This window comes from Fonsecaea multimorphosa, assembly GCF_000836435.1.
Source record: "Fonsecaea multimorphosa CBS 102226 unplaced genomic scaffold supercont1.14, whole genome shotgun sequence".
In the NCBI taxonomy this organism is placed as follows: Eukaryota; Fungi; Ascomycota; class Eurotiomycetes; order Chaetothyriales; family Herpotrichiellaceae; genus Fonsecaea; species Fonsecaea multimorphosa.
In genome coordinates, this window is record NW_015971648.1 from 280740 (window position 1) to 293249 (window position 12510).

The following is a 12510-nucleotide window of genomic DNA, read 5'->3' on the forward strand; positions in this document are numbered from 1 at the left end:
TTGCTTGGTAAACTGGATGAGGAGGGTTTTGGGCGGTCCGAGGGCAGTAGCTGCAAAGCAAGATAAAAATATGTGCGTAATGAATGTAGCCGTAGTAGGCAGACAGGCAGGTAGAAGAAGGCAAGACGAGTGCGGCAAGGAAAGCGGAGAAGAGCAATAATTCGGGATGACACACTGTGTCCTCTACCAAGTATTCAAAAACATAAGGAAGATTGACCTACCTACCTATCTACCTACCACGACCACGTTTGAAATGGGCCTTTTTTCTCCCCCTCTTAATGCTTCTACCTGCCTGATTTGGGTATTACTACTACCACTAGAAGACGGTGCTCCCCTTGCCCTTTTTAAAAGAAAAACAGCTTTATCGTGACAGCGGCAACCGAGGTTTGTTCATCCAGTACCGAGTATATTGACACTATATACGCCCCTACATCCCGATCCAACTACAACTCCAGATCAGAGTCCGCTGGCGCAGGGGTTTTTTCTAGGACGAGGAAGCCACACACACACACGCACACACACACACACACACACACACACACACACACACACACACACACACACACACACACACACACACATATATACCCCCAGACACTCTGCGGGACATCATATATGTTCAATGGACTTGAATTAGGAGGATGGTGGTGGAAGAGGACGACGCCTCAGTGCACACCCGGACCGCCCTTGTCCTGACATGAGGCGGACTCCTATCCTTCAATCATACAAACTGGTCATGTCACCACAGCGACCATCGGGATAGTCTTCAGTCCTGTGATATGCTTAGAGCCGGGGAGCTCTCAACGTCATCAGAAGAGGCAAGTAACAGTAAACCCCTAGAGTGCGTGGTCAACTTTTCATTATACCGTATCTCGTCAGGTTTGCTGTCTCACACATTATCTTGAAATCATTGAATAATCCTATACGACATCCCTAGCTCTCTTTTACTCATCGTCGAGAGCTCTCGGTGTTTCACATAACAATGCAGTCTCGATCCTGTCCATGCCTTCCGCCTCTCCCAGAGGGACCTGCTACTCCTTGCTGTGGTTGCAACCTCTGCGGCGAGTTGGCATAATACTGAGACATTTCATTGTACGCACTCATCCTTCGCCTTGGATCCCTCCTGCCCGCATTTGGTCCCGGCGGGTGATAAGGAGTGTCAACAACTCCTGACGCCGAGTGAGTGCTGATATTACTAACGGTACCTGTCAGCTGCGTGTTGGAGTTCATAGGAGACGGTTCTGCCGAGGGATGCAGAGGGCTGCCCAGCGGTGGGATGTATGGCCTGCCTTTTGCTGCTTCCTCGTATGCAGGAGGCGCGTCTTCATCCAGGGCATCGGAAGGGCGATTGACACCTGGATTGGGGGCGCGTGAGACGCGGGGTGGAATCGGTGGTCGTACTTCGGGTGGAGATTGTGTTGAACGAAGAGGTATCGGGATATTCCCAGATTGTGATCTTCTCTGTTGCGTGCCGCTGGTGCCAGTGTTGCTGCTTTGTCGCCTATTTCGGTCCGCACGCTGTCGTTGCTCTTCTTCTTCTTGCAGCTGTAGTGCCATGGCAAAGTCCGCATCGTGTTGTTCCTGTTGCTCTTGTGGAGACAGTGGTGTTGCGGTCGGAACGTTGTCAACGCTTAAAAGCTGCGACGTCCGTCGAGCAGCTGGATGAGTTGATGACTCGTCTCCTACATTATGGTGGCTAACGGGCATAAAATCCCCCGAGAAGAATTCGTTGTGTTTGCCGCTGATGTCGATGAGACTTTCCCAGATGATCTCGTCCCGATCCGCGTATCCGGCATCTGTGATCAAGGTGAAAAGTTGGCCACTTTCAGGGTGCTTGTAGATTGTGCTAAAGTGATCATTGCGGAACATGATGGCAAAGGAGCCTGATGGGATCGAGTCTTGCACACCTTCAAGGCCGTATGGAGTGAGTTGGGTGGGATATGTCTTGAGGAAATTTTTGATTGCGTTGATATCCTCCCATAGGTTTTGTTCGGTTGCCGTTAACCCCTGGTTCATGAGTTTATATTCCAATTCCTCCTCCCCAAACTGCAGTGCTTGAGCATCTTCGTATGTTTGGGCAGATCGTGCAAATGCCTTTGCGGCTTCCGAGCCTGGCTCGGGTAGCCAACCGTGCACCAAAGGAACCTGGAAAGCCCCGTAGAGTTTCATGTCGGTTGTAGCCTCAAACGTCCCGAGTTTTTGTTTGGCTCGTTCTCGCTGAGGCATGTTCAACATGGAGTCATCGGCGTCCATCAAATTGGGCGGCGGTGAAACAGGCGGCACGAATCTGGGGTTGGCATTCATCCCCGTCCGCAAGCGTATCAAGAAGTGGTTTAGTTCATCCACATCGGGCATAACTTCTCCCACAGCATCAAAGCCCCTCGACAGTAGTTCGTCCATCAGAGTTTCAATGATGAGGCCGAGTGACACTTGCTCACGCGTCCGGAGAGCTTCGTCTAGTGCCGCCTGAGACTCATGTTTCGCTCCTAAGATCAAAGCATTGACTAAGGCGAGAAGCGGACATGGACCGTTCTTGTTCTGGGTTAACATCGAAGATCTCCTCAGTTTCCGGGAACTGTGATCGAACCAATTGAAATGTTTAATCTGGTATGTTTCGTTTCTTTGCTCTATCATCTTTGCGATATCTTCATCTGATGGGATAGTTGTGCGTATTGTGGGCCGTAGTGGCTTGGACGGAGGTGGCCCTTCGGGAGGATCGTAATACTCGGTTTCCGCGCGACGTGGCGGTCTGATAGGAAGGGGAGGCCTCGCCTCGTCGTCCTCTAATAGCGAAGGTTCGTCATATGCTGCAGTGCCTGCCTGAGCAGCATTTGGGAGTGTTTCTAGTTCATCCTTGAGTGACACGACTCCACTCTGCTGTCCACGGTCCAACAGGTCGTCGTTATAATTTGATACTTGTTTTTGAGAAGGAGAGAATGGAATAGGGGATGGAGTGGGCGGAGCAAGGTTGACATTGGACGCCCAAGGGTTCTCGATGGTATCATGATGCGGAGACACTGGCATGAGCGGTGGCTGTTCACTGAAAGGCGATCGAGGCTCTATCGGCGGAGGTGGTGGAGGAGCCTGAGGCATGGGAGGGTGCGCCATCTGATGCTCATTGCCCGATGGAACTGCTGCCTGCGAGTCATTCTTGCTGTTGTAGGACGGCAGGCCCGATATCGCGCTATTCTCGATGTTTAAGCCTTGGAAACGGTCCGTGGGAGGTATAGCATGCCCTCGATCCAACTCTTTGCCCTTTGCGGGGAATTCAGGCGTGTCATGATCCGGATTTGAGATCTCCAACCGTCCATCTCCTGGAGCATAGTCCGAAGGCCGGCGGAACGGATTGTTTGAAGCAAAAGTCGAGATGGTGGGTACGTCGGGCCTTGATTGTACAGGTGACGACCCCCATCCCACCGGTTTCCTCTTGATGCCAGCAGACTTCTCTGGCGGCTCCACGTCGACCCAGGGATCAGCATGCAAATCGTCTTCTGAAAGTGCGATTTGTCCCCTTTTGGGACTCTTGCCGCGACCGTCTTCCCCGTCTGAATCTTCCCAGAAATCCTTGGAACGTTGACTATCCAAGGACGACCGAGGGGTATCTTCCTGCGAACGACCTGCTCTTAGAACTTGGGGTATATTCGAAAGAGCATGACTCTGCGGATTGACACCAGGCCCAGCCCCAGCCCCCGCCGGCGGGCGAGGCTGCCCCGGTCTGAGAGCATCGGGCAGCGGTCGATCGGATGACTGATCTTTCGTGGGCAGATCGGACCATGGATTCTGTGCGTCTTGGAAACTAGACGTACCTGCGGCAATCGGACTCCTTTGCGAGGAGGAAGGTAGCGGAGGGAGATCGGCCGAGTCTGGTACCAGGTTGGATTGTGATTCGGGGTCATAACTCGACAATGGAGGCTGAGGTGGGGGACCGGCGGGATATGGCAGAGATGTTTTACGTGTCATTGTGACTTTCCGGGCGATGGATTCGGAGAGAGACCGTGTTTGACAGGCACTCGATGAGTTTTGGAAATCGTGGTTGCCTAAGGTTCACATGGCCCAAGCAGCCGCGGCGGGTTGAGTTGGAGGAGGAGTGAGAGGTGTTGCCGCATCAGACCTGACGGACACACGAAGATCAGATGAAACGAGGACTTTGAGCGGCCGACAAGGGATGGGATGGGAATGACAATTATATCATGAACTTGAAGGTCGTTTCGATGCGCACCGAGAGTTGAGGAGTGGCTTTACAAGCGACGGACCGCGTAAGCCCTGGCCCTTTGGGAACCAGAGTGATAGCTACTCGTAATGAGCTGCGGGAGGAGTCTCTCGCTGATCACCGTTTGGGCTTGTGCTATCACTGCTGCTATGTAATTATTAGTGGGAACGTTGGCTGATCTGGGGGTGACGTATCCCCAACTCTGTGGCCTCAACCTCAGCTGTGGCGGTGCACTGCTTCTGTCATACCTAGGTATATAAAGATACTAGGTGCAGAGTTCAGGCAACAGTCATTCTTCTGCTTAATGTTCCTAGCCAGGTTAGGTACCTACGAGGTAGCTAATCTTTTATTTTCTCATTCACCTGGTACAGTACAAGTCTCCTTCAAGGTACGATTGAAACCTAATCGAGACCTAGATGCGTGGCCGTGATTGAATCCGCCCCCATCACGGTGCCAGTGAAAATCATACCTTGCCGCTTGCCACTCCCTCTTGTTTACAGATTCTCATGACCATGAATCCTAGTCCTACAAATATCCCAATCCACTCACACATGTACAAAACACGGAAACGGAAAACCCAGGAAGTAATTGACAGACAGATGCAGCCCTGAAGACCCCAATGGCGTCGTGTAAATTTCATCCTTGAGCGCAGCGCAACACAGGTCTGTCGGTCAGCTCATTTCATCTTCTCTCATCGCGTCTAGGTTCGCCTTGGCTCATTGCTCGAAAATGCCCCGCCGCCCCCGGATGGAGGATTTGCGGTTGAGAAGGGTGAGGGTGATGCAGGTGAGGCGGCGGCTGGCCTGGCCCCTGCGGCTGTAGATGTGGAAGCGGTCCCGCTTGGTGCTGGTGTTGGTGTTGGTGCTGATGTTGGTGCTGATGGTGTTGATGTTGGTGTTGGTGTTGCTGGTGCGAATGTGGATGCGGATGCTGGAGAGAGTGAGGTGTTCCCAGTCCGCCAGGACCACGACTAGGACCCGGAAACGACGAGTGGGAATGGGAGTGAGAGTTGCTGTGCGTGTGAGGAGGAGTAAAGGTTCTTGGAATTTCACGCTGGCCGAATGTCATGTGGCTTTGATTGGCTACTGCTCCCATCTGGTTCGGACGAGACACCGGAGGGTTTGCATGGTGCTCGATACCGTAGATGTCCCGGCGTAATTGCTGTTGCTGCTGTTGCTGCAGCTGAGGCTGTGGTGGTGGTTGTTGTTGGTGTTGCTGCTGCTGCTCTCGCTCGCGATCCCGCTCACGCTGGTGTGCCGCTTCTAGTTCTCGGTGGCGTATGTGTCTCTCATGCTCCTGTTTCTGCTGGTTTTGTTGAGCCATATGCTGTTGGATAGTGAGTCGGGTAGGGAAATCGAGAGACGACTGAGGCCGGTGAAGACTCGACACTGGAGTTGAGCTTGCCGAGTGAGAATGATTTTGCGGGACCGCCGGGTGACTGAGCGAAGAGGATTGACTCGTGGGCTGCGGAGCAGAGTATCCCGCGGAAGGCACCCGTGAATGGTGCGATGAAGTGGAGGCTGATCGCAGTTGCGGTACTGGTTGCGTCGGCTGTTGAGGTGGAGGTGAGGGCACATGTGGTATTTGGTTGATCTGGCCCAGCAGCGTCCGTCGGTGATCAATTCCAGCTCGTTCTGCCGCTCGAGGTGTGTTCTCCCGCAACGAATGGAGCGAAGGTATACTGCTCTGCTGTGCGGTTGGTGGGAGTACAGAGTAAGGACTCGGGGCAGGTGAGTGATGGTGACTTCGCTGGTCGCTGGGAGCTCCTTGAGGACGTGGATCAAAACGATCCATCCATGCTTCATTGCTGGGACCAGTGGCAGGAGCGCCAGAAAACGAGCCTGGATAATCAGCCGGTGATTGTTGCCCGCTGCCTGCTGAGAGAACGTTGCTGCTACTGTGACCATATGGACCTCTCGCTGTCCTGTTCAAGAGTGGGTCTTCGGGATGATGCTGGCTCCGCGGCTGCTGCAGCAGATTGTGCCCTGAAGGAAGGGGCGTGCTCTGTGGAGAAAGAATGGACGCCCGTTTTGGAGCCTCCAAAGAAGGCCGCTTTGGCGGTGGGTCTGGCGGATCATCGTTAAGAAGACCAAACACATTCGAACGTTTGGCTGGGGGCTTCGGAGGGTCTGCCGGAGGAAGCGCTGAAGCAGGCTGAGACATCTCGGCTCGCAGCGGTTGAGAGACACTGGTTGATGTTGGTGTCAGTGCTGGAGATCCTGTGGGTCCGGTTCGGTACAGCGCACGTTGATTGTCCATACGGCGTAGAGTAGTCATGTCTTGAGGCGTCTCCAAAGGCAGGTGGCTCGGAGTTGTCGAGCTGCTGTTCCGGCTATGGCTGGGATGCAGCGTATTTGGCAGGGTATATTTTTCAACGTGAGTTTGGATTCCCTGAACAGGAGCACTTGGAGGAAGCGGAGGCCGTTGCTGTGTCGGGATGAGAGGCTCCCGCGAGCCCGGAAGACTTGGGCCGGTCGATGATAGAGCGGTTTGTTGACCTAATTCAGGGCGAGGTATATCTGGAAGTCTCTGAGTAAGGATTTGGGGCGACCGCTCCGCAAGGGCTGCCCTGAGATTCTGACGAGAAGGCTGAAAGCCAACATCGTCCTGAAACACGCCAGCCTTAGGGCCATGCAATGGTTTGTGGCTGAAGAGGGAGTGACGGTCGTTGGATAATCTTGGAAGCTCTTCGATTTTTGGCTGAAGGGCAGCAGGCAGAGGGGCGTCACGAATTGTTTCGCGTAATATTGAGCGGGGCTGAGACGCAATGTCCCCCGAGGCCGTCATTTCGAGGATGTTGCGTGGGAAGTCTTCAATAACGCTCTGCTTGATTGCTGCAACTGCGTGGTCACTATCCATTGCGTTCTGTTCACCCTGGGCTGTTGGACGAGTGACGGGTGCCAGCGTTGTGTCATATCGACGTTTTGGTGGCAGAATTGGACTTGGAGGCGGAATTGCGACTTTCCCAAGGCGCATCTGTTCTTGCAATTGCTCTCCCTTCTGGGCAGCCTTTTCGAGCTCAACTCTAACTTCACCGACTTGACGGTTGAAATAGTTCTTGATCTATATCTTGTCAGCCTGCAAGCGTAGACCTTGTATCAGCGTACTCACCATTGTCAGGCTCTTAGTCTTTAAATGATCTGCAATCTGGGTGAAGTCTCGACCGAAATACGACAACAGTTCTCGAAGCTTGTGCTGTTCGGGAACCGACCAATAACTTGTAGTTTGTGACGCTACGGTCGCTGCTGGAGCTGCCAGAGGACCTGCTGGGATGTCGGATACGGGATAGTGATGCAAACCTGCTTCAACCGGTCGCTGCACTGGTGGGATTGGGGGAGGAGGATCGGGTCTGATGGGCACATTTTCAGCACGAATAAGTGTTCGCCCTCTTTCAGCCTTGACAGCGGTTGCAGGTTTGCCGGGAGGGGCTTCAGCAGCTATCAAAGGTGCAGAAGCCTGCTGCTGCTCTGCCTGGATCTGTGCCTTGGTCCTCCGCACCTTCGTGGCGGTTCCAGCCTTGCGGCCTCTGGAAGTCTTGGCTCCGCCACCGTCTGGATTACCATCTTTTAGAGCTGCTGTGAGCTTCTTCGAATGTGGGACAGGTGTTGAAGCGTCAGCTTCGCTCGGAGCATCTCCAAACGTTGGTGCCGCTGCTCGCCTTGGCCTTCCACTGTCCGTAACGGCTACAGGTGTCGCCTCTGCATCGTCACCATTGAGGAGCTCGGACATCAGAGCCGTTGAACGGGGCTTGGCCGCAGCCCCTCGACCTCGACCGCGCTTCCTAGGCTGCGATCGTCTCCAGAGGTCTTTGTAGTGAGCCTGGACCTTGGTCAAGTAGTAATGGATGATGCACTCTTGATAGGTTCTACCTGGGAGGGATTCTGCAATCTTGCCCCATTTTTTGGGGTTTTGACAATAGGCGGTGATGAAAAGAGTTTGTTCCTCCTCCGTGAAATCGTCTTCAGGGGGTAGATAGGAAAATGCATGCAGAGCCAATTCGTTTGGGATGAGATGATTCGTCTCCTCAAATTGGGACAGTTCAATGTCCGCGGGCTTCAACATTGGAGGCACTACTGCCTCTGTGTCATAGTTGGGTACAGAGCTGGACGCTGCCTCTCTCTCGCGTCGTTCTTCCTCTTCTTTGAGCGATTGCTGAGACATCAGAATTGCGGCTTGCAAGTCGGCCTCTGTCGTGTTTCGTGCGCCTCTCGTACGCTCGTGGGTCAATGAAGGAGTGACGGATGGCGCCGCTGACGGTGCAGGGGAGGCGGGTGCAGGGCTAGCCTGTAACTCACGCCTTTCTTGTTCGAGTTGTTGAATCTTCTGTTTCCACAGAGGATATCTAGCCTTGAACTCTGCGTGCATTTCTTCAAGCTCGGATCTCCAGTCCCAAGCATTACGTTCAAATTCCTGTTGGAGTAGAATTGCAACCGCTTCGTGTTCGACTTCGTTATCTGAATCTTCAAAGACAACTGGCTCAATAGGTCCATGCTTCAAATATGGTAAGTCTTCGATAGGAGGTGTCGGTATCGGGTTCACTGGTGGCTGCTTGAGAGGTCGTCCTTTAGGATGCGGTGGTGCCACTTCCGGTACTGCCTCTTTAGACTCGGTCTCCTCAGAGGCCTGTTTTGGGGACAGTAGTCCGGTTGGAGAAGGAACAGCAGCAGGTGTCTCGACCTTTGTGACCTCGGTGGGCGTGGGGACTGGTCGAGGCACAGGATCTTGAGATATCATATGGAGAAATTGCAGCTTCATTAGGAGGGCCACTACTGTCGTGTCTTGTAGTAAAGGCGGTGGTTTCTTGCCTTCAAGAAGATCCATCTCATGCTTGTGCCGCTTTTCAGATTCAATAAAATACTCTTCGTCGAAAGAATCATCTTCAGCTTCGTCATCGTCGTCACTGGATGCTGGAACTGACATCACCACATCGTCTTGGTAGTGGGTGTCGTCGGCGGGCTCTCTGGGAGGCAGGAGGGTCATTGTTGCGTCTTTAATTTTGGGGCTGGTTGCTATCAACGCCTTGGGCCCGGACGGCGCAGATGGAGGAGAACCTGCAGACGTGTGAAGCCCTCGAACAGTCTTGTCCGGGTGCGTAGAGAACGCATTCTGCAACCTAGGTCCCGTCGGTATAGGTCCCCTGTCCCGAGCCTCAGGCTGGAACTGTTTGTTCATTGCGTTCATAATAGATGGCTTTTGTTTGTAGTCTGGAGAGATCCATGACTTCGAGGCTGTCCCTGGCCCAGCCCTTGTTGCTTCGCGATCGAGGCGAGGCCCCGTTGGTATTGCTGAGGACCGATTGTCTAGCCCAGAAGGTTTTGAAGGTTCCCTTGGAGCCATGGGAGGTGGTCCAGAGCCGACAGGCTCACTTGAAGATAGCCTTTGTTTATATGGAGTCGGATTGTTGCCTAACCGGGGGCCAGAAGGGACATTTGGAGGCATGGCACGGTCAGCAGCAGGAGCAGCCAGGGCTCTGGATTCGATAGGCAGCTCATCTTTCTTTGCGCTTCCTTCCATCGATAAATTACTCGCACTCGAAGTCGGACCTGGGCGCACGGGACGCGACACAGATTCAGTGCGAGCCCATGTCTCTTGTTGTTGAGGAGTCTTCACGGGCTGACTGAGACTCGTTACGACAGCTGTTCTACCAGCCTTTGGCCCACTAGGCGGTTGAAAAGGGGCTGGCGAAGGTGTTACTTGCTCGATCTTGACAGGTTGCGGCTTGGCTAAGGTTGGCTTTTCCGCAGCAGGTGTGGTGACTGACGGTAAGGACGGCGGAGGGCCATAGTCAAGGCCGATGGGAGTTGGAGGTGGTTGTGGGGTTTGGGGTAGATCACGACGAGAGGTATCTAGCCTTGAACTCCCAAAATAATCTGCTCCTTCACCATCACGTCGATTTTCACGGGGAGCGCTGCTCGGGGCAGCCACAACGGACGGCCGTCTGCCTGCCTCAAATTCGGGCTTTCCGGGTCGATCGTTCGTAGAGGCAGATGGGGTGGCAACAGTTGCGGCCGCATTTCCAGCAGATAATCTAGCGGGCGATTGATCCCTTGGCCACACGTCGTGCTCTCGTGGATCCCTAGGTCTGACTTCGCGTTCTCGACTGCGCTCATGATCGCGACGCTCATACCTATCCGAGCGGTCAGCGTCACCCGGTGGTGGCCGGCCACGGTCAAAGTCACGATCACGCCAACTCTCTCTCGATCGGCTTCGTGGATGGAACAGATCCCGCTCACGCTCGCTTACGAAAGAGCTCCGGCCTCTGCCACGTTCCCAATCGCCTCTTCCCCGGCCGCGGCCAAGGCCGCCCCGTCCTGCAGGAGGGTAGTATGACGACGCCGATTCTGCGGGTCGAGCAAATGTCGAGGGGATTGATTCGCGCGAGTCCCTTCTAGGTCGAACAGGAGAGGCCGAGCGCTCTCTGCCAACATAAGGTCGAGTATCTCTTGCTGGTGGAGCCGTCCGATCGGCGGCTGCAAAGTCGCGATCACGTCGAGGCCACTCAACGCGGTCATCTTCTCGACCACGGTATGACTGCGGAGGCGGCCGAGTATCGCGGTCCCGATCTCGTTCACGGTCTCTTTCACGGTCCCTCTCCCAGTTATCATTGAGCCGCGGAGGGAACCCACCACCTCTACCACGCGCAGTTGAAGTAAATGGAAAACCCCCACCGCCTCGGAAAGACTCAGCCTTAGGACCTCGGGGTGGGTCTCTTTGCGCCTGTGGCAAGCCGGGCTCTGCTTGGCCCCTGTATGATGAGCTCGCGGGCGTGTAGTTGGTGGAAGGTCTGCGGTCAAACCGTGGCGGAGAGCGATCTCTTGCTGGCGGAGGATATCTTGAAGACGACATACCCTCTTGGTACCCCCACGGGCCTTCAAGGTGTGGTGAATTCTATTGGCCCGGAATCGGTTCGCTTGAGGCGGAACACATCACGTGACTCAAGCCCTTTGGATCCCTAGGTCGATCTGGCCAGCCTAAAAGTCGGATGCAGGTGGTTCTTGATCAGGGTGGGTTCGGCGTCTGTTAGCGTGCCTTTTGGAGGGCTGCGATAATCCTGTCTCGACAATGCCTGGGCATCGACTTGCACACGCTAACGTTTCGTCCCTGTTCTGTCGGAGCTGAAGTTCTTGCTGTCAAAAGAAAATCCACCGCCCCGGCCTGGAAGCCACAACCACACGGTCACCCACTGATCAGGCGTCCCTGCGCGGCGTGCCACAATTCGGAGACCAAGACGACCGAGTAGCTGCGCGGTGAAGGGTAGTGGCCCTTTTTCGGCTTTCTCTGAGGCCAATTGTGTGAATTCAAATGGGACACGTCGGTACGATTTCGTGCCCTCGACACAATCCAAGTCGGTCGTAGTTGACGAATACGATGTCGAGACAACTGTGAGACAAAATGAATTATTGATCACGCAGTACGTGGCAGAATTGGGCCGGATCTCGCTTTGCCGAAGAGAAGTGAATGTAGAGTTTCGAAGTGAAATGGGTGCTTGGAGCCTGCGTGGAAAGGGACTGTCTCGTATTGGCTGCTGTGAAGATCGCGAAATGGCAGACAGTGACTGAGTTTCAATGCGCGATCCTGCGGATCGCGTTGTTTGGATTGATGGGATGAAAATGAATTTGATGGAAGGGATGGAAAAAGACCAGGGAGGAAAGAGAAGACGAAAAGAGACGGATGGGTCAGACACGGACAAGGCGCTTGTGGTGGTGGTGTTGGTGGTGGCCCTGGTGGGTGCTGGGGTGGAGGAGGAGGAGGACTGGCATGCAGCCTGCAGGTGGTGCTTGTTGCTTGACAGCCTGAGTTGCGGGCCTTCGATGGGCTGCTGCACCTCAACTCTTAGCCGCCGCCGCCGCCGATCCGTTGCCCGTGCGTGTGCAGATGACCATTGCGTCAACCGAGAATTTGATGACGGATAAATGTCAGCGGCATTACTTCAAATACAGCAGCTCTTCTGCCCAGTAGTGCGCCAATCCTATTGTCAATACGTATTTATTACATCTGCGCACTCCACCCCAGCTGTGAGTGAAGTCCTCTCGGTGCCCCTAGCGAGCCTGCTAGAGTCTGCCGGGGTCCCGGATTCGAACATTAATATGGGCGCCCAGACTCCAGCCGGAACCAGCCCTGGAGGTTTTGACTACTCGGTATGATAGGCGGCCACCCGTCTTTTGACCAGCGAATCATGACATGAGAACAACTTCAACACATCGTCTGGGTTTTTTCCTTCTCCTTGCTCTGTGCAAAGGTCTGCCTTCTCACCCTCAAATATCTGCGAACCGCTTAAAGAATAGGCACAGAGATCAATC

At 54.2% G+C, this 12510-nt stretch overlaps 2 protein-coding genes across 2 annotated transcripts; both read right to left on the reverse strand.

Moving 5' to 3' along the window:
* Positions 1-972: 972 nt before the first annotated feature.
* On the reverse strand, positions 973-3960 carry Z520_07137 (uncharacterized protein; the record flags this gene model as incomplete). The annotated part of the gene is made up of 1 exon (XM_016777636.1): positions 973-3960. The coding sequence occupies one exon, from the start codon at positions 3958-3960 to the stop codon at positions 973-975; it is 2988 nt and encodes a 995-aa protein (XP_016631146.1).
* A 966-nt stretch (positions 3961-4926) lies between these two features.
* On the reverse strand, positions 4927-11056 carry Z520_07138 (uncharacterized protein; the record flags this gene model as incomplete). The annotated part of the gene is made up of 3 exons (XM_016777637.1): positions 4927-5222; positions 5263-7273; positions 7322-11056. The coding sequence occupies 3 exons, from the start codon at positions 11054-11056 to the stop codon at positions 4927-4929; spliced, it is 6042 nt and encodes a 2013-aa protein (XP_016631147.1).
* Positions 11057-12510: the final 1454 nt, after the last annotated feature.